This window comes from Corythoichthys intestinalis, chromosome 12, assembly GCF_030265065.1.
Source record: "Corythoichthys intestinalis isolate RoL2023-P3 chromosome 12, ASM3026506v1, whole genome shotgun sequence".
NCBI lineage: Eukaryota > Metazoa > Chordata > Actinopteri > Syngnathiformes > Syngnathidae > Corythoichthys > Corythoichthys intestinalis.
In genome coordinates this window covers 6,094,457-6,114,671 of record NC_080406.1, presented here as the reverse complement: position 1 = coordinate 6,114,671, position 20,215 = coordinate 6,094,457, and the positions used below count along the sequence as shown (strand labels likewise).

General features: G+C 40.3%; 2 protein-coding genes across 3 annotated transcripts in view; both read right to left on the bottom strand.

Moving 5' to 3' along the window:
* The window catches only part of tspan7 (tetraspanin 7), a 31,279-nt gene extending 14,353 nt beyond the window's left edge, over positions 1-16,926 (bottom strand). Inside the window, exons 1-2 of the mRNA XM_057852061.1 lie at positions 16,759-16,926; positions 409-597 (exon numbers count right to left, since the gene is read on the bottom strand). Coding sequence (XP_057708044.1) covers positions 409-597; positions 16,759-16,824 — 255 coding nt within the window. The 5' untranslated portion in view covers positions 16,825-16,926. The remainder of the gene's footprint in view (positions 1-408; positions 598-16,758) is intronic.
* Positions 16,927-17,296: 370 nt separating this feature from the next.
* On the bottom strand, positions 17,297-18,693 carry LOC130926812 (mid1-interacting protein 1A-like). 2 transcript variants are annotated; one of them, XM_057852062.1, is made up of 2 exons: positions 18,538-18,693; positions 17,297-18,111 (listed from the first exon to the last, which is right to left on the bottom strand). In XM_057852062.1, the coding sequence occupies exon 2, from the start codon at positions 18,103-18,105 to the stop codon at positions 17,686-17,688; it is 420 nt and encodes a 139-aa protein (XP_057708045.1). In that variant the 5' UTR covers positions 18,106-18,111; positions 18,538-18,693; the 3' UTR covers positions 17,297-17,685. The 2 variants fall into 2 exon arrangements, with proteins under 2 accessions (XP_057708045.1, XP_057708046.1); XM_057852063.1 differs by lacking the exon at positions 18,538-18,693 and adding an exon at positions 18,213-18,321.
* Between the last annotated feature and the right edge of the window lie 1,522 nt (positions 18,694-20,215).

The window sequence follows — 20,215 nt, the reverse complement described above, 5'->3', positions numbered from 1 at the left end:
TGATACCTAATTAATTTAAAACTCACCATTGACACCTTGTGGCATATTTAAATTACTACCTTACATAATTAAAGAGTGACACTTTTTTTTTAAGAGTGACACTGAAGTACAGCAGCGTGGCCCTTTGACATCACAGCCCAGCGACGTCAACAATGGTGACCTATCAGTTAAAATAATTTTACAAATATTATTGAAACAAAAACATTAAGAGGGGTTTTAATATCAAATTATTATAACTTGTACTAAAATTTGTCTTTTAAGAACTACATGTCTTTCTATCCAAGATACCCTTTAAAACCTCAGAGACTCTTAAAATGAGCATTACATTTCATTCACATAGACATGCAAACAGCAAAACATAATGGCGAACTCACAATAAAGAGCGCTACACTATGCTCGAGCTCTTACCAGTTTGAGCATCCATGGGCTTCCTCTGCATGTGGCGAAGCATCCGAACAAGCCAAAAACCACAATGACGGTCCCGGTACCGATGAGCACGTAGGGGGCGTTGGTGGAGTTGTCGGCGATGAGAGAGATGTATGGGCCCAGCATCAACTTGCCCCATACTCCCACAGCCAGCAAGATGGCGCCGGTGATCTGTACGGAGGGACAGGAAGACACACGTTACAGTAACGTTTCCCAACAAATAGGCTACTATGTGTAATATGTGCAGAGCATGAATGAAACAGAAAATACAAATAATGAAACAACCATCTTGTCAAATGATCCACACCGTCGGTTTTCAGGGATTTTCATGGGCTAACGAGGTTTACACTTCGTTGTCGCATCACTGTACACTGTAGTCACGGTGAATCATCCAGTCTTTCCAAACAGCTATTCAAGTCATCTATTGAAAATGTCTTTAAAAAAATATATACATATATAGTGTATATATATTTTTTAATATCGCAATTAGGGCTGTCAAAATTATCGCGTTAACGCGCGGTAATTAATTTTTAAAATTAATTACGTTAAAATATTTGACGTAATTAACGCACATGTCCCGCTCAGATAGTTAATTACGATTAATTAATTTTTAAGCTGTAATTAACTCGATTAAAAATTTTAATCGTTTGACAGCCCTAATCGCAATATAAAGGCTTCAACTGGGACTGTGTGCTTTGCCAAAAAGCTCAATCTTGGTCTCATCTGACCAAAGCACAGGGTCCCAGGCTTCAACTGGGACCGTGTGCTTTGGTCAGATGAGATCAAGATTGAGCTTTTTGGAACCAAACACTCTAAGTGGGTCTGGCGTGCCAAGAAAGATTCGCATGCTAAAAAGCACCTCATACCCACTGTGAAGTATGGGGGTGGGTCAGTGATGCTATGGGGCTGTTTCGCTTCCAAAGGCCCTGGGAACCTTGTTAGGGTGCATGGCATCATGAATGCTTTGAAATACCAGGACATTTTAAATCAAAATCTGTTGCTCTCTGCCCGAAAGCTGAAGATGGGTCGTCACTGGGTCTTTCAGCAAGACAATGACCCGAAACATATGGCCAAATCTACACAGATATGGTTCACCAGACACAAAATCAAGCTCCTCTCATGGCCATCTCAGTCCCCAGACCTTGTTTTGTTGGCAAAAGGGGGTTGTACAAAGTATTAACACCAGGGGTGCTAATAATTGTGACACACATTATTTGATCTCAAATAATTTTTTTCTTTATGTAGGATTTTTCCCCCACTGAATAAATGCACTTGTATTGAAGGTTGGATTTTTCTCTTTTTTTCCATTAAGGTCCCATATTATTTGAATAAAAAAATATTAGAAGCTAAAAAACACATCTTAACCAGGGGTGCTGTATATACAGTACTGTGCAAAAGTTTTAGGCAGGTGTCCTGCCTAAAACTTTTGCACAGTACTGTATATATTAAAAAAAGGCATGTCCGATATTTTTTTACCGATTCCGATACTTTGAAAATGACGTGATCGGACCCGATCGATCGGGACATCTTTAGTGGAGATCGCAAATTTCCAGATGAACCTAAGCCTACTCCATAATGAAATACTGTAATTGTTTGCTAGCTCGTGTTTGCTCCACTTTTATCTTACATTTAATCTGTACAGAAGGCAAATCCTTAGCAATCTCTTCATACTAAAACAGTTGTATACTGTAAAAAAATTAATAAATACTGTAGTATAGTTAAGTTCAAACAAGACATTTATATTAAGTCATTCATTATGGTATTTGCTTTGTAAATATTTCTAATAAAAAAATATTTCGATTGTAAAATATGGCCTTCAGTACATTTCTTAAAGATGAAATCAGTCTATTCATTATTGCTCTATACCAGGGGTTTTCAACCCAGTCCTCAAGGCACACTGTGGGTCCTGGTTTTTGTTCCAGCCGATCCAGCAGAGACAGTTGAACCAATGAGGCTTCTGCTAAAACAAGCCACACCTGACTGCAATCAACTGATTGCACTTGTAAAACACCAGATTGGGGAAAAAGTGTTGTCATCTTGTTTGGTAAGAATGAAATCCTGCACCCACAGTGTGCCTTAGTGGAATAGGTTGGGAACCCCTGCTCTATACGCTGTACGTTTACTTATATTTTCATCTTAAATTAATGCAGAAAATGTACAAATTAGTGTGTAAAGATTCGCCAGAATGCAGAAAATTACGTAGTTGATACTCTAATGGGGCGGTAAAAACATTGTCCTGGGGCCCACAAGTTTGAGAACCCTGTTCTATATGAATGTAATAAAATAAAATCTTAATTTGTGCATGAAAGGGTTAAGGATGGCATAATCAGGAGAGGGAAGCAGACTTTTTTTTTTTTTTTTTTTTAATATTCCAAATCCCTCTAGACGGGCAGCACGGAGGTGGATCAAGGTGGAACAAGAAAGGGGGGCAATTAGAGACGGGGGATGCGTTTATGCCACGCGCAGGATAGCGATCACCTGCCTCGTGAATAACGGAGAAAGAGAATGGCGGCGCATCAAAGGCGCCGCTTTGATCCGCCGCGAGACGCTTCCGCCTGTTGCGCCGCTCTTAGCATTTCAAATGAAGGCAGCGGATAAAAGAACGCCGTTGTGCCAGGCGGCTGAATGAAGCGACGGCGTGCGCGTCTCGGCTGGGAACGTCTATCCCGGCAAGCGAGGAGGAAAGGGGGGGCGAGAGCGGAGGTTTTTGGTGCGACGACGATGATCCGCCCCTGAGCGACGTCGGCTTGTCATCCTAAACCTTGCAAGAGGAGGCAGCTTGCCTTCCCGCTGTCAACGCGACTTGACAGCGAGACGTCTGTACAAAATGTCTCCCTCAAACCCTGAGAAAAAAAAACGAGCTCGGCTCTGGCGGGACATGACTCGGCGAGGCTGGAACGGTGGCAGGTCCTTTCCTGGGAATGATTCCCTCTTGGCTGTAGGTCAACCGCGTGTCTAAAGCCACAAAAAAAAAAAAAACTGGGAAACACTGAGAAAGGAACATAATGATTGAGGATTCCAGCCAAACAAAGAAAAATTGGACTATGAGAACAGTTGTTTTTGGCAGTTTAGTTTTCATCGTTGTCATATTTTAGTCTTTTCAAAATGTGCTTGTCTTCGTCTAGTTTTTGTTGACGGAAACTGATTTCGTCTGGTTTTAGTCAACGTTTGTTCAATGTTTTCGTCTGTAAAATTCAAAAGTTTTACTCCAAAAACGAAAAAAGCCCCTTTCACATATACACGAACACTGTTAAAATCCCGGGATTTAAAGAGCATTCGACAGGAGAGAAAAAAAAAGTCTTAAATAGCATTATTATGTGAATTAGAATCATATTTTGAGACAATTCGACTATATACAACAATTGAGCAAAGCGCAGATGACGAAAAATTAGTCTTTTAATCTGCTGGTTAGCCACGCCAACCATTATAGGGCTCAAGCGTCCCCAACAGGTGGATGACGTCAGTGGGAGACTGGGCTCATCGGTTTTACTATACAGCCAATTGAGGGGGAATTATTCAGAACGAGGAAAACGCGACGAAGAGAGCTGCAAAATGTCATTGTTTCTGTCTCTTCAATATTTTTACAGGATATTCTTTTTATCCAAGTATTTTCCCCAACTGCTAAATAAATGGCATGGTCATGACAAATAACAGTCTTGTGCTAAATGGAATATGAAATAATCAAATTGCACTTATTCAGGACGACATGGCAAAATGACTCCATAATGGTCAAAACTGTCAAATTCACCTTTACTGTCGCACCTCCCGAATGATATTTTATGACACCAAAATCGGACATATGTCATTTCCCATCCCCGGCTTCGGAGAATGTAAACAAACCAAGAGGCGTGACAGTTAGACGACATGCTAACCCGAACCGAGTGATGTTTCAAAGTCTTCAAAGCGGAAAATCACACATGACTAGCCCGGATTATTTGACATGACGACTGGGTTGTTGATTGTCTTCGTGCATCGGCAAACCGCTCGGCGGAAAGCAATTTACGGCTCGTTCCCCGGAGGAGGGCGGCTGCAGTTGTTGTGAAGCTAACGTCCAGCTAATGTGCATGATGAGAGCTTTTTACATGCCTATCAATGATCAAACGTAAGTAGTCCTTTATTTAAAGTTTGTAGTGTTCACTTTGTAATCACTGTATTCGTATTTGACATAATACAAAACAAGATGTTTACTCACTTCCTTATAAGTCCAATGGTCCATTTTTTGAATTTTGTGTAAAATGATAAAAAAAAAAATTCCCTATTCTCTTTTGTGTTTTTTCATTCGTGTTCTGGACCGTTCCGGTCCACTTCCCCCCCCCCCTTCATGTGAGGAAAACTATTAGGTATTTTTGTCTCATTCTCGTCAGACAAAAACTGGCATTTGGCTTAAGTTTCAGTCTCCCAGGACACATTTTTAGCTCGTCACAGCCATGAAAAAAAAGTGTTTGTTGACGAAATATTTTTGTTATCGTTATGGTTGTCTAAAACAACACTGGCAGCAGATATATCTAATGAACCTAAGGAAGCAAATCAACCTTCCTACTGTTCTAACATCAACATCCAACGCTGTCAATGGCACTGAAACAACCATTCAATGCCAGCAATTCCAGTTCAAATAAATTTGATGTCAATTACAGTTAATTAAATGTCCCCAGCTTTCCAAACCCATGTGAAAAAATTCTGTACGTGCAAATCAAAGTAATTAAAAACCTCAAGTCTCACGTTTTTGTTGTTGCTTTTGCAGCCTTTTGGCTTCACAGTTTCCACTGTACTTCATTTCCATTCAAACTAGTTTGTTCAGGTCAGCGCTCGCTGACATCATTTACACTCTTGCCCCGTTGGCAGCGCGCGAACACAACCTTCCGACGCCGGTGGTCGTTTTCAACGCCAGGAATTTTGGTTCGCCGGTCTCCCCCCAAAAAAAGGATCGTTGCACTTCAATCTCAGAGGGTTGGAGGTGAAAAAAAACAAGCGTTTGTACAGCTGTTGAACAGCGCCGCATGCATGTTTTCTTATCAACACGTGTGGAGACAAGGACAATGACTTCCAGATGACTGTTGACATGATAAGGGCCAGACAGAGTAAAGGGCAACTATTCTGCTACACAAATAAAGCAGATATTGCAACCAGTACTTTCCACTTGACTACAATTCATGTCAAATGAAAGCTAAGTTTAAAACAACATTAGCATGAATTTTACAGTCGCATGACAAGAAATTAGATCCTTCACTGCCAGCCCACCCAGTAAAATTTGGATTGGACGTCTATCACCGTCGATATTTAATTGATGTATGGCAGGGACGGCGACCAGGGTTGTCAACAGACTTGCAAGGTTCCGGGGACAAGAGACCATTACAGTGCCCCCCACCCAACCTACCCTGCCACCGGCTTGTCACGTCAACATATGCAGTACTTTTAACGCTTTGCAAGCAATGACAGTGTAAATTTTCAAATTATTTGAGATGGACAGCTAAATTTAACAGACCGTAATGTGATGTGACACAATAAAACAAACAATTTCCATATATTGTCCCATGTAGGCTACAATACAATACAACTGAGAGTGCTATGCCTGCCTGCAAACAACAAAACAGTATAGATAAACATTCTGTGCATGCCCCCTCCACATCCCTGGGGTTATCAGGCCCTCAAAGAGTGATGCGCCGAGATTTTTTGACAGCAAAGTCATTTATAACATCAGAGAAATCCAGTTTTTGAGCAAGCTCACGCTCAATGGAGAGCATAGCTAGGTTGTTAATGTGATATGGTGGAGTGTAGGTAGTTTTTTAAAAATTATTTTCTACAGTCACTGGCAAAGACAAGAAAATGCGTAGCTGCTACTCGTTTGTGCCGTTTCGGTGATGGATTGGTATTAGTGTTTGCTATAATACACAGTGGGTTGTAAACCCAAGACAATGTTCAGCCTCGCGCACCTGCTCCCCACAGACTAACATATATTCCTGATGTCCCATCACCTTCTCTTTCCTCGGCTCAACGCGAGCAGCATGTCCTGTCATACCGCAGCCCAATAGGCTGCAAGCGGCTGGTAACAGACTCGAATCGGGCTTTGGTCACGGTGATCGCGAGTGTAAACGTTCTGTGTTCGCGGCTGTTGAAAACTCGCCATGTCTAGAGTTTATAACAATGAAAGATTTTAATTTCCCGCTTCAGGGCACGTACGTAGTGGAGCCTTAAGTGTGCCAGAGCGGGGTCAAACCATTCTCTGCTAAGACAGAGGGGTGTGGGGGTGGGGGTTATGCAAAAAAAGGAAAACATATATTTGAAATATTTAATATGTTGAGTACAACATAATATTTAATCTGACAATGATTTAAATAAAAAGGAAATATGTGAATGTAAAGTAAAATAAATTAAGGGTCATTCAGGGGCCCCTATGATCCTGAGGCCCGGGACAACATACCCGGTTGCCCCCCCCCGTCAATTTTTTTTGTAAAACTGTAACGCATGTACAACTATGAGCACGCAATAATACACTCAACACAAAAATATTTGAATTTAAATGTCTCATTAGTCGGATTAAATTGTTAATTTATAATAATTTAGTTCATTTATGTTTTTATATGTAATGTTTTGTTATGGGTTAGGGTTTTTTATTTTATGTTATGTTTTTTATGTATTTTATAAATGGTTTTATATTTTAAATGTTTTTTTATGTTATGCCATTGTTATTTTATGTCATGTTATGCTATTCTATGCTATGCTACGTTATGCTATGCTACGTTTTTATGTTAGGTTTTTTTATGTTATTTTTTTGGGTTATAAATTTTAATGTATTTTTATGTTATGTTATGCTATGCGTTTTTTGTTTTGTTACGTTACGCTAGCTATGTTTTGTTTTGCAATGCCATGCTTCGTTTTGTTATGTTTGTTTATGTTTTTATATGTTATGGGTTAGATTTTTTTTAATGTATTTTTATTTTATGTTATGTTTTTAATGTATTTTATAAATGTTTTTAAATATATTTTAAATGTTTTTTTTATGTTATGCCAATGTTATTTTATGTTATGCTATTCAGTGCTATGCTACATTATGCTATGCTACGTTTTTATGTTTATGTTATGTTTTTATTACATGTTTTTTTATATATTTTTTTTCTTTTAAATTTTTTTGGGTTATAAATATTAATGTATTTTTATGTTATGTTATGCTATGCTATGTGTTTTTTTGTTTTGTTACGTTACGCTATGCTATGTTTTGTTTTGCTATGCTTCGTTTTGTTACGTTTGTTTATGTTTTTATATGTTATGGGTTAGCTTTTTTTTTTGTTATTTTTTATGTATTTTTATTTTATGTAATGTTTTAAATATATTTTTAATGTTTTCTTATGTTATGCTAATGGTATTTTATGCTATGGTTTTATGTTATGTTTGTTATAATTTTTTATGTTATGCTATGTTATGCTATGCTGTTTTTCTTTGTTACGTGACACTGTTTTGTTTTGTTTTGCTATGCTTCATTTTGTTCTGTTAAGTTTGTTTACTTATGTCTGTGTTGTGTTATGTTTGTGTTTATGTTTTGTCATCCTGTTTTTATGTTTATGTTTTTATGTTATTATTTAAAATGTTTTGATACATTACGCTATGTTTTGTTTTGCTTTGCTATCTTATGTTTTTTTTGTTATGCTATGCTATTTTTTTGTTTTGTTACATTACGCTACGTTTTGTTTTGCCATGCTATGCTTTGTTTTTTTTCATGTTCCTAATTTTCATTGTTCATTCATTTTCAAGTCCGCTATCTTAAATGCATAGAAATGGTAATGTAATGCTTTTTTTTTTAGCACTTCTCTGTCAACAATTCGTTCAAACACATATTTCCGCATAAAAACTGCTAAATGTACTTATAAAATTATGGATGCATAAACAAACATATTATCTGAAACAAAAACGTAGTCTAATGATTGCATCAAGCAATCTAATGCGTTCGTTTTTCCAAACCAGTATTCTGATTTAAATTATTTCCTTTGTGTCTGTGTATTACTAATTTGTTATTGCCTCATAGTTTATGTAGAATGAAGAATATTGTAGTCATGTACCAACTAGTAATATCTCAAAAACAACAATATAGGCTAAACTATCCAAGAGGGTTCGTGTACTGGCCATTTTCCAATTACCACGACTTTGACCTACTGCTGGACAACTAAAAAGCAAGGAGCAACCAACTATCTCTCTTCCCCTCTCGCTCTAAAAAATAACTTGCGCACAGAAGAGGAACCAAAGCGCGACCGCCGGGTCCCAGCCTGCCTCGTGCACAAATTTATTTTCGAGTCTTTTGAGCAGGAGTAAATCTCTCGCTCAGTAATTTCAGCTGCAGCCATCATAACCTTGTGCGTCCCGTAAGGTGTCCGGGCGGCAGACGTGTCACGAATTTTGTCCCGCTACTAGCAGCTGTCATTTAGTTTTAAGGGAAAATCATCGTTTTTTTAACATTTATGAATCGTAATCGAATTGTCACGTGTCAAATTTTGATGAATCTAATAACTAGTCTGTTTGTCGTCTTGCCTTGCTGTCTGATTGCTGTCGACTTGGAATAAATTATTAACCTGTGTTTCGAAGCCTTTTTCCTGCTTTTAAAATTGAGTCAGGGGTTAAAACTAAGGTGAACGCGTGGTGTTTGACCTTTTGGCCGGATTTCCGCCGGGTCGTGTCGTTGGGATTCCGCCGGGTCGTGTCGTTGGGATTCCGTCGGGCCGGGTCGTTGGGATTGTGTGGTAGGTGGGTCCCACACTTTTTCTCTTTAGCGTGGCTCGCGGGGTGTGGCCTCCCCTCTGCCTGGGCTGCCGGCCGCAAGAGTGTGGGGAGGTTGGGGCTCCGATCTTGCGTCGCCCCGCGGCAGCTCCTTGGCATTCTCCTGCTTCTGCCTTCCCCTCTCTTCTGTCTGGGTATCCGCCCTGTGCTCCGTCGCGGGTCGCTGGCTGGACGCCGGTGTGTCGGCTGGGTGTTGCCTGTTCTGGTGGGGGACCCTGCCCTGCCCTGGGCTTGGTGGGCCGTTGGGGGTCCCGTGGTTTGGTTTATTTCCCGTGGTGTGCCGTGCTGGTTGGGGGGCTGCGGCTACCGCTCGTGGGTCAGGTGGGCGGATGGGGGTGGGTGGTGCGTCCCTTCTTCCCATCCCTTAAAGCCAGTTGATAGGGGCGCGGGTGGCACGGGTGACCACCCTGGATCCTTGTGGCGTGACGAAGGCCCCTTTGCTGGGCTGCGGGAGGAGGGATGGACTGCGCTGTCTCCCCCTCCCCCCGGGCTGGCTGGGTGAGGGCCTCGGCCCTGGGGTGGTATTCCAGATGTGATTGAGCGTGCTCGGGTGGGGGGCCTCGTGCCGGATTGGCGATAGAGGAGCATAGGGTCGGTTGCCAACGGGCTTACACTCACAAGGGATTCCCACGATTACTGGTTTCTAGATCACAGAGCGAATTTGTGTACACTCCACCCCTCCCAATCACTTATCTTATAGACCCCCCCCTTCTTTCCCTGGTCTACAGGCCCCTCACATGGTGTCAACCGGAAATACATCTCGTTGACGATAGCACCAACACATTCATAGTTAGTGTAGACGTTCAGTGTATTTGTTGTTGTTTCTTTTCTTATGTTTCTTTTCTTCTGTTCCCCCATAACCTCTTCCTGTTCGCTGATTTGTCTTAATAAAGGAGATATGTTGAATGATCACAATGGGAGTATGTCATACACTCAATGTAAAACATTAAAACTATTCAGACCAACCGGACACTTAGACTTCCATTCTCCGTGTCAAACAGCTAAACAGTACAGGTTTAAAGGGGGGGGGGCGGGGGAGAATTGCGCTAATTCGGTTCGGCTGGCGCAATTCCGGCAATCTGGCTAAAAGGTCAAATTCCAACATTTCATAATTTGCTACGGGCTAGGAAAAGCAACCGCGGGCCGCAGTTTGTACACCTAATCTGTCATATTACCAATTGACATTTCAAGTGTTCATTTACTCCATGATACAATAGAAATATTCTGAGTTAACCAGAGGCATGCGCCGCATGTGGATGTATTTTCTTGCTTTAACAAGTTTCCTCTATAAACGGCAATTCTCCGAGGGGGGCTCGTCGTCTCCCGACGACGATGATGATGCACTCGCTGTTCTGTTTACGGCCTCGGTGATTGCAGATAAATTGTTTCCTGCTTCCTGTCCTCAGCGCGCACAAGTGGCTTGTTGGAAGCGTTCATTTTCAAGGCCCGACGGGGAAATCAAGTCCATGAGGATACGAGGGCTTCTCAACTTGTTATGTTAGCTTGTGAATTCCAAACAGCTTGGGAGCCCAACCCCCCGCTGCACTTTTGTTGGAAATTCAATGCCGTGCCGGCCGTTCCAGTCAGGGTTTAAAGGAGGTCAGCTTTCTTCCCCGCTAATAAAGAAGCAGTGAGGTGCGACAACAAAATACGCGACACGCCACCTGCTCCATCGACGACAAGCCGGCCCTATTCACGCTTCCCGCGTCATTTGCGAGGCGATGACAGCGAGGGGCCTCGACAGCTCGACCTCCGAGGGCGCGGAAAGACGAGCCGCCGACAGCTATCGCGAAATCCGAAGCCGCCGACGTCTCGGAGGGCCCGCAGTGACTAAATATAAAAGCTCGGTGACAAGGACGCACGGCTGCGTGGAGGCCGGCGCGTCTCAGCCCGACTATGCTGAAGACGAAGTCAGTCTACTGGTTGTCACTGCTGGTTTAAGTCACGAGTTCACTTTGTTGCTCGGGTTTACATCATACTTGCACGGCACAAGTGGCCAGAAGAGAATTGCAACCACTAAAATTTTTAACAGGTGGAAGGAAAAAAAAAACAAACTTAAAGCGACTACGACAGGATAAAAAAAAAAAAAATGCTGCAACGATTAATCGATTAACTCGAGTATTTGATTTGAAAAAAAATATTAAATTAAATTTTGTTGCTTTGAGTATTCGTTTAATTAAAGTGGCGTTGTAATTAGAGATGTCCCGATCGGGTCCGATCACGTCATTTTCAAAGTATTGGAATCGGCAAAAAAATATCAGACATGCCTTTTTTTAATATATATATATATATATATTTTTTTTTTAATTGTTTTCTAATTGTACTTAACGTGACAGACATAATATGTTACACTCATCCAGAGTCTTTAATTTAGGCTTCAGGTAGGCTTATCCAATTTATCCTGATAACGGCAGTAGGTAATTTTAAAAAAAATGTATCATGTTAAAATATTTAATGCAATTAATGCATGCGCCGCACGACCCACTCACGCATTGTCGCGCTCAATCGGTTTTACCTATATAGAGAGCTAAAAGGCAGCGTACAATGAGTAGAGTGAATTTTGGCAGCCTTTGGAGCCTTTTTTTAACTGGCTAAAGCCTTACAATCCCTCTCCCTACAATTAGAAATATCGTGCATGGGAAGCAATGTGTGGAAGCACGGTAGCAAGTGATCTTTTTCTTAACACACTATGATATTTACCAACGCAGAGAAGATATATCAATTGGTACCACTACGCACAGTCATGGTTGCTAAAGGCGTGTTACATCCACCCATCATGCATTTGGGCATGGCTAGAGTATCATTTACTGAAAGCTCAACAAATACACTAGATGGCAATATTTAGTCACAATATACAAAGTCACAAGTCTTTCAGTCTGTGGATCCCGCTCACAGAAAGAATGTTAATAATGTAAATGCCATCTTGAGGATATATTGTCATAGTAAACAAATACAGTACTTATGTACTGTATGTTGAATGTATATATTCGTCCGAGTTTTATTCATTTTTTTCTTAATGCATTGCCAAAATGTATATGATCGGGAAAAATTATCGGGAATGATTGGAATTGAACCGGGAGCAAAAAAAAAAAAAAAACAATCGGATCAGGAAATATCGGGATCGGCAGATACTCAAACTAAAACGATCGGGATCGGATCGGGAGCAAAAAGCATGATCGGAACAACCCTAGTTTTAATGGTTTATTTTGAAAGTGTTTACATTTAGTTTATTGATTAGGGTAGATACATTGCCCTCTGGTCTGCCAAATTTCACATGGCTGAACCCAACTGCTCCCTGTTAAGACCAACGTGCTTTTTTTTTTTTTTTTTTTTTGGGCTAATGTTTTTTAATGCATTCGTAATTTAGTTTGTATTTAGCAGGTTTTTTTTGTGAAAAAAATGAGTCTGACCCATTTGTTAGGAGGATTGGAGAAAAAAAAGTTAGCATTTTATAGCATTTAAGCTAGCGGACTTTTGTTATGTAAGTTAGCCAATTGTTCTTTTGTTGTACATAGATCCTCATTTATTTACTTTTTATACCGTTTGAGGCTAAGCTCAGCTGTTTTAATTTTTTCATGTTCCTTATCTGATTACTCGATTATTCGAACTAACTAGTCCATCGATTAATCGACTATTAAAATAATCGATAGCTGCAGCCCTAGATTCGACTATATACAACAATTTGGCAAAGCGTAGATGGCGAGAAATTGATCTTTTAATCTGCCGTTTAGCCACGCCTATTATTATAGGGCTCTAGCATGCCCGACAGGAGGATGACGTTGGCAGGGTCATGGTTTCATCTGATTTAGGGGCCGTTTACATGGTGACTCTGGAGAAGACGAAACATTTCATGTTTGCATTTCTCTGGTTCCGTCTCCATTCGAACAATGTCGCAATTCCGCATAAAAACGATGTAGTATTCATGCCAGGCCCCAGGGGGCAGTGCAGCTTTACAAGGCGACAGCGAATGATGCGCTTTGACCTCCTCAGCCCGGAAGACAACATGCCCGCCCACGCCAAGCAATGGCATTTTCTTTTGTTCAAAAAGGCACAAAAATGGAAACATTCAACCTAATTAAAAATATTATAAAAACAGCCGACGTTTCGCCATATTTGCTGTTTTTAATGTTTAGTAGCACCGCTGCGCACGCCAAATGTGACGTGTACGAGTGCTGACGCTATCGGCGTGGTCCCGCGCCGTGGGAGCTTTTGATATGGATGCGGAGCAAGCCCCCCCTCAAGCCCCCGCAATCAAATTCTTCCACTTTGGAGGCAGGATTCCAAGGTTTGCGTCTTTGCCTTCAGTCTTCCCTGACACCATAGGAACGCGAAGCCACTCCGCAAGACAGTCATTGCGTCTTCGTGTCGCAGAGTCGCCATGTAAATTGCCCCTTAGAATTCAGCCCATTGAGGGGGAATTATTCAGAACAAGGAAAATGTGACGAAGACAGCCGCAAAATGTCATTGTTTTAGTCTCTCTACTCCAATATCTTTACAGGGTATTCCTTTTTAATCGAAGTATTTTTCCCCAATAGCTAAATAAATGGTATGGTCATGACAAATAACAGTCTAGTGCAAAATGGAATATGAAATAATAATAAAAATGCATTTATTCAGTACGACATTGCAAAATGACTCCATAATAGTCAAAACTGTGGACTTCACCTTGACTGTTGCAACTCCCGAATGATATTTTATGCCACGTCTAGCTTTTGTCATTTCCCAGCCCCCAGGCTTCGGCGAATGTAAACAAACCAAGAGGCATGACATCTAGCCAACATGCTAACCCGAACCGAGTGACGTCTCAAAGTCTTATTTTCACTTTTCAAAGCAGAAAAAAAAAAAATCACACAAAACTAGCCCGGATAATATTATACGGCGGCGGGGTTGTCGACTGTCTTCGCCGATCGGCAACCCGACCGGCAACAAACAAATTACAGCTCGTTGGTCCCACAGTAGTAGGGCTTGTTTTGACCAATACCCGCTGTGAACGGGAACCTTTTGAAACCCAAAAAGGCTCACACGCCTCTCTCTGGTGCAGCAACAATTTTCTGAACCCGTTTGGCTGGCGTGATGTGAAAAATAAACGAATTAATCGGAAAAATCAGCTGAATCCGCAGTCAATCTGCATGCTATAAAACAATGCTGTATTGGGAGACGCTGACCCGGGTGACGTCACATTTGCATTCGTCCTAAACCCAAGATTGAAGCCGGAAGTCACTCATTTTCATGGCGCGGGGTTCAAAATTTGAATATATAAAACGATTGCTTCCACACACATCCAAGCGGTCCATTTCATTCAGGAGCATAATACACCGCGTGAAATATGAAATAAATATGCTTTTTGGTGTTATTCGCATGTTAAGTTCTACAGTTGAATACGATGATCTCACTATAAGGCGATACAACAAGACATGGGTCAGGAAATCATTCGACTTTTTTTTTTTTTTTTTTTTTTTTTACAATTTTCTTAAATCATTCAAACGCATATTCCCCACAAAAAACTGCTAAATATACTTCTAAACTATATAACGAATGCATAAACATATTAGCTCACACAAAAACATACCTTATGTTGGTCTTAACAGGGAGCAACTGGATCCAGCCATGTTAGATTAGTTATGTCATATGCACTGTTGCAACAAGACTGCAGTGTATCCACCCAAATGAATAAAACATTTTCAAACAAGCCATTACCACGGCACTCTAAACAAATCTTCGAAGCAGGAAAATTCGATTCGAAGCTTTTTTTTAGTCGAATTACTCGAGTTAATTAATCGGCATCCTTTGATTTTCATCATGAGATTATTCAACAATTCAGTGTACTTTGAACATAGAGTGACATCGCCACAGGAACCAATCGGTTCTTTAAAATAGTTCCATTCATTAATTGAAAGAATACCTTAATATTTTAAAGCAATAAATAAGAAAAATCAACTATGCAATGTGCATGAGATACACGACCCTTTGTGTTAGTGTTTTTTTACACGTAAGCATCAATCGTGTTGTCCAATTCACAGGTTGTAAATAAAGATGTCCCGATCGATCGGGTCCGATCATGTCATTTTCAAAGTATCGGAATCGGCAAAAAAATATCGGACATGCCTTTTTTAAATATATATATTTTTTAATTAAATCGTTTTCTAATTGTATTAACGTTACAGACAAAATGTCTTACACTCATCCAGAGTCTTTAGTTTTGGCTTAAAGTAGGGTTATCAAATTTATCACGTTAATGGTAGTAATTAATTTTTTAAAAAATTAATCACGTTAAAGTATTTAACGCAATCAACACATGCGCTGCACGACCCACTCACGCAATGTCGCGTTCAATCTATAATGGTGCCGTTTTACCTATATATAGAGCTAAAAGACAGCGTAAAATGAGTAGAGTGAATTTTGGCAGCCTTTAGAGCCTTTTTTTTAATTGGCTAAAGCCTTACAATCCCTCTATCAACAATTAGAAATATCGTGGGAAGCCATGAGGGGAAGAAAGGTTGTAGTTGATCTTTATCTAAACACCCTAGGTTATTTCCCAACGCAGAGAAGATATATCAATTGGTGCCACTTTGCAGTCATGGTTGCACTTCCCATCATGCATTTGGGCAGAACAGTTAAATGGCTACAGTATCATTTACTGAAAGCTCAACAAATACACTCGATGGCAATATTTAGTCACAATATACAAAGTCCCATTTATCCTTTAAGAATTACAAGTCTTTCTATCCGTGGATCCCTCTCACAGAATGTTAATAATGTAAATGCCATCTTGAGGATTTATTGTCATAATAAACAAATACAGTACTTATGTACTGCATGTTGAATGTATATATTCGAGTTTTATTCATTTTTTTCTTAATGCATTGCCAAAATGTATATGATCAGGAAAAATTATCGGGAATGATTGGAATTGAATCGGGAGCAAGAAAAAAGCAATCGGATCGGGAAATATCGGGATCGGCAGATACTCAAACTACAACGATCGGGATCGGATCGGGAGCAAAAAACATGATAGGAACCCCCCTAGTTGTAAACATTTGTTTGTGGCCATACTGCTGCGGCCGAGGGGGCTGGACAAAGCACAATGATGCATATGATGCATATTATCTACTATCACAAATGTCTCAGAACTATCACACAGAAGACCATGAAACAATAGTGCACGTATCTATAGCAACACGCATTGCATCATCAGCTGCTCCTGACGGCGATAGACGACGACGTCCAATCCATTCTGGCTATGCGGGCTGTGGACGTCCATCGTCGTCAATGAGTTCATGTACCTAAAGCGCCGCTGAGGCCCGGCCAGTTCCAAACGGCATATTCACTTGTTGTAATGACGTTTGTCTTCCCCGCGCGTGAAGAGAGCCGCATTTGACGTCCAAATGACGGCCAGTTTATCGTCTAATCGAGCGTCAAACGAACGAGCATTTTTCATTTTGACATCCGATCAAACTGGGATGCTGCAGCTACTAGCCGCCCCTTCATCATCAACCTCATCCTCACTCGCGGCGCTACGCACATTGAAAAAGCCGCAAACGTCCATTCGAGAGGTGACGACTGACTTACCCAAAAGACGAAGGAATAGACGATGAGGAGGGTCTTGAGGCAGGTGATAACCGGTTTGGTCTCCATGATGTCGCTATTGACGGCGGCGACGGCGGAAACAAACACACTGCTGCAGCAGGCGCGGCGTCACGGGTGCGCTTCATCACGGTGGCCGCTAGGGGGAGCCCGCAGCCACGACAACGGGCACTGGAGGCTGGAAACTCATAGGCTCATTATTTTTTCCTTTCTGTTGTTGTCTTAACATTTTAGAGAAAGTGACTTTTGGGTCTTTAAAAAAAAACTTAATTAAAAAGTTATTTTAAATATTATTCATTATTAAATTAAGAAATAAAAGCTCAATTATAACGACCATTAAAAAAAAAAAAAATTACTGGTTACGGTTGTCGCCCAAACTAACAGTTGATTTTTTTAAAAGTAATATTTAACTCTTTGCATGCCATTGATGGTGAATGACATATTTACTAGTCCCAATAAACCCAAATTTGAATCGACCATTGGATATGAGAAAAGTGGTAGCTTTGCAAGCAAAAAGTCACAATTCAAGGAAAAATAATTTGTAATTTTATTAAAATAAATGTTTAATTTTACATGAAATAACACTTTGTCAATGGACATAATTGTACAAACAAAACAAAATCAAGATGAGGAGTTCCAATTTGGTAAGTTAATCGTGATTTGGTTCATAAAAAGCTGTGATGTCATAATTTCTTTTATAAGTGATATGTGCTAAGGCCATTTCATTTGAAAAAAAAAAAAAAAAGTGTTTCCAATTAGTGCGCATGTAAAAAGTTTTGTGCTGGAAAATCTTCAAGTGCTGAGTGTAACACACGCATCGTGGCATTGAAGTGGACCGACACCATGTAGAAATTGAGTTAGTCATTACAGGAGCAGGGAAATTATGACTCATTTTTGGAGTGTTCTCCTTGCTTAAATACCAACCCTTTGCTTGTAAAACCTGGTAAGAGCATTGGCTTGCACAGTGAGCTTGGACAGCACCTCTTGAAGGCCGCTGAGGTGGTACTGGAACTGATTCTGCAAGCTATCGTCGTTTTCATCCTCCTCCTCTTCAGATGATGAAGCCATATATGGCGATCTGGAGTTTTGACGGGTTAGCCTGGTGCTCTCGGTAGCCCTGACGCCCCATTCGATGTGGACGCGCAAAGACTTGAGCAGATGGTAGTAGGCGCACATGTCGCCCTCGTCCACGTCCGGGTTCATCTCCGTGTGCTCGTCCAACGCGATGTCCCTCAGCAGGCTGGGCACCATGACAGTCTGGTCCATGTTGTTCACCGCACCGATGAAGCTATTCATGGAGCTCAAGATGGAGTCATTTTTTTTCAGCGGCATCCTCAGCTGTAGACAGGAAAAAAAAACGAATTTTTGGGATGTCTTTTACTTGAGTAATATTTTTTAAGTAACGCTACTCGAGTACAATTTCGGGCTCCTCGACCAACCTCTGAACATTCGGAAAGCACCGGTCTCGTTAACCTCACCTACACACCTGATGCACTTCTGCCAATTACAATGGCTTGCTAACTGACTAGCATTGATACGACTGCCAAATTGAATTCAATATGACTTAAAACGTAGCTACTATTTCAAATAACACCCAAGACACGTTTTGGTCAGAATAAATTCAACAGTTTTGTACAGGTATTATTATTGGTATAATATTATCGTTGTGACCAACCTGGCAGCCAAGTTGACCCACACCTCGAGGGTCAATTAATTCAAGTAAGAAAAATATATACGTAAAAATAACTAAATTGGCTAACTTACCCTTTAAAATGGAGTGGGTGCGTACTTCGCACTGACGTTTGAACCGATAACGCTAATAAATGTTATGAAAAGAAACATCACAGAGGACGTAAACTTAAAAGCATTTTAGGAGAACGTGCGCGCATGCGCAGTGCGTACTGGCGAGTAATCGGGCTGGTGAAATACGCATGCGCACTCGCGAGTATTTTTTTTAACTGACACACCACCGGATAGACTGGTGACGATTTATAAAAATATCCGAATTAACCAAAACGAGGGCATTTAAGAAAGCATCCAATGAAATAAGAACGACGTAACGCATACTATTTTTGAGAAAACACCGTTTTAATCAAAGTTGCAAATAGCCTCGTTCCACTGTTATTGTTTTAGCATTAGCAATCTCGCTAATCTCCAGTTGGTAGAAAGTGTTTTGATATACGAATTAAGGGAAAGACAATAGCTATCTTAAATTACTTTCATATGAAAGACATTTCACACAAGTATTGAAGTATGCAAACCACTAATTTCGTCTGCTTTTGATCCTTTGACAATGGAGAAAATTAAAAAAACTTTTTGCGCGCAGTTTTATTACGTCAATTACATGCTGCCTTCACATGCTCTAGGAAAGATGATTCTTACCACTTGGTAATTCGTACAGATGGGCATAAACCGAATTTCTGCGCAAATTGGAATTAACCCATTATATACCCCCTAAACCTCAAAATAACTATCCAAAAACATGTATTACACATTATTGTACTGTCCTCGCAAAGACGGAGCTAAATCCTATCTACACAGCGAGCTAAGCTCCGAAATGATAATGGCAGACGTGGTTTGCCAACTTTATTCATTTGTTGTCGTAGCAAAAAAAAAAAACATAGCAAACACAGACTTCATTTTGGTTTGTCGCGTGGGCAGAAATGTATTCGACCTATTCATTCACAAGAAGAGAATGCAGACGATAAGTTTTGTTTGTAATTGAACATTTTAGCAAACACTTGGTTGAAAAAATAAGTTTGATAAATATGTACACTATGTTAATATGCTAACGTAAAAAAAAAAAAAAAAAAGCAAATTGAAGATAAATCTTTAAAAAATATACTGTAATTTTCGGACTATAAGGCATAGTTGTCCTCACAGCATTATGGTATATTTACACCAAAATGTATTAACCAGTAACACTTCATTTGACAGCGGCATCATAAGATTGTCATAAAACCACATTAACCACCATGAAGCTTTGAACCAACTGGCTGCAACGCTTCATTGCTTCAAGAACCTTCATATGGCCAACATGGCTCCCTTGGGGGAGACAGTCAACCTGTGCTGCCACCTGCTGTCAATACTGTTGTTGTCCAACATGCCTCCTAACATGCATTGCGGCGCTACAGATGTAAATAACAATCAAAATTCATGTTCTGTACTATTTCATTAGTTACTATTCTAGTTGTTTCATTAATTGCTAGTTATGATTAGGGCTGTCAAACGATTAAATTTTTTAATCGAGTTAATTACAGCTTAAAAATTAATTAATCATAATTAATCGCAATTCAAACCATCTATAAAATATGGCATATTTTTCTGTAAATTATTGTTGGAATGGAAAGATAAGACAAGGATATATATACATTCAACATACGGTACATAAGTACTGTATTTGTTTATTATAACAATAAATCAACAAGATGGCGTTAACATT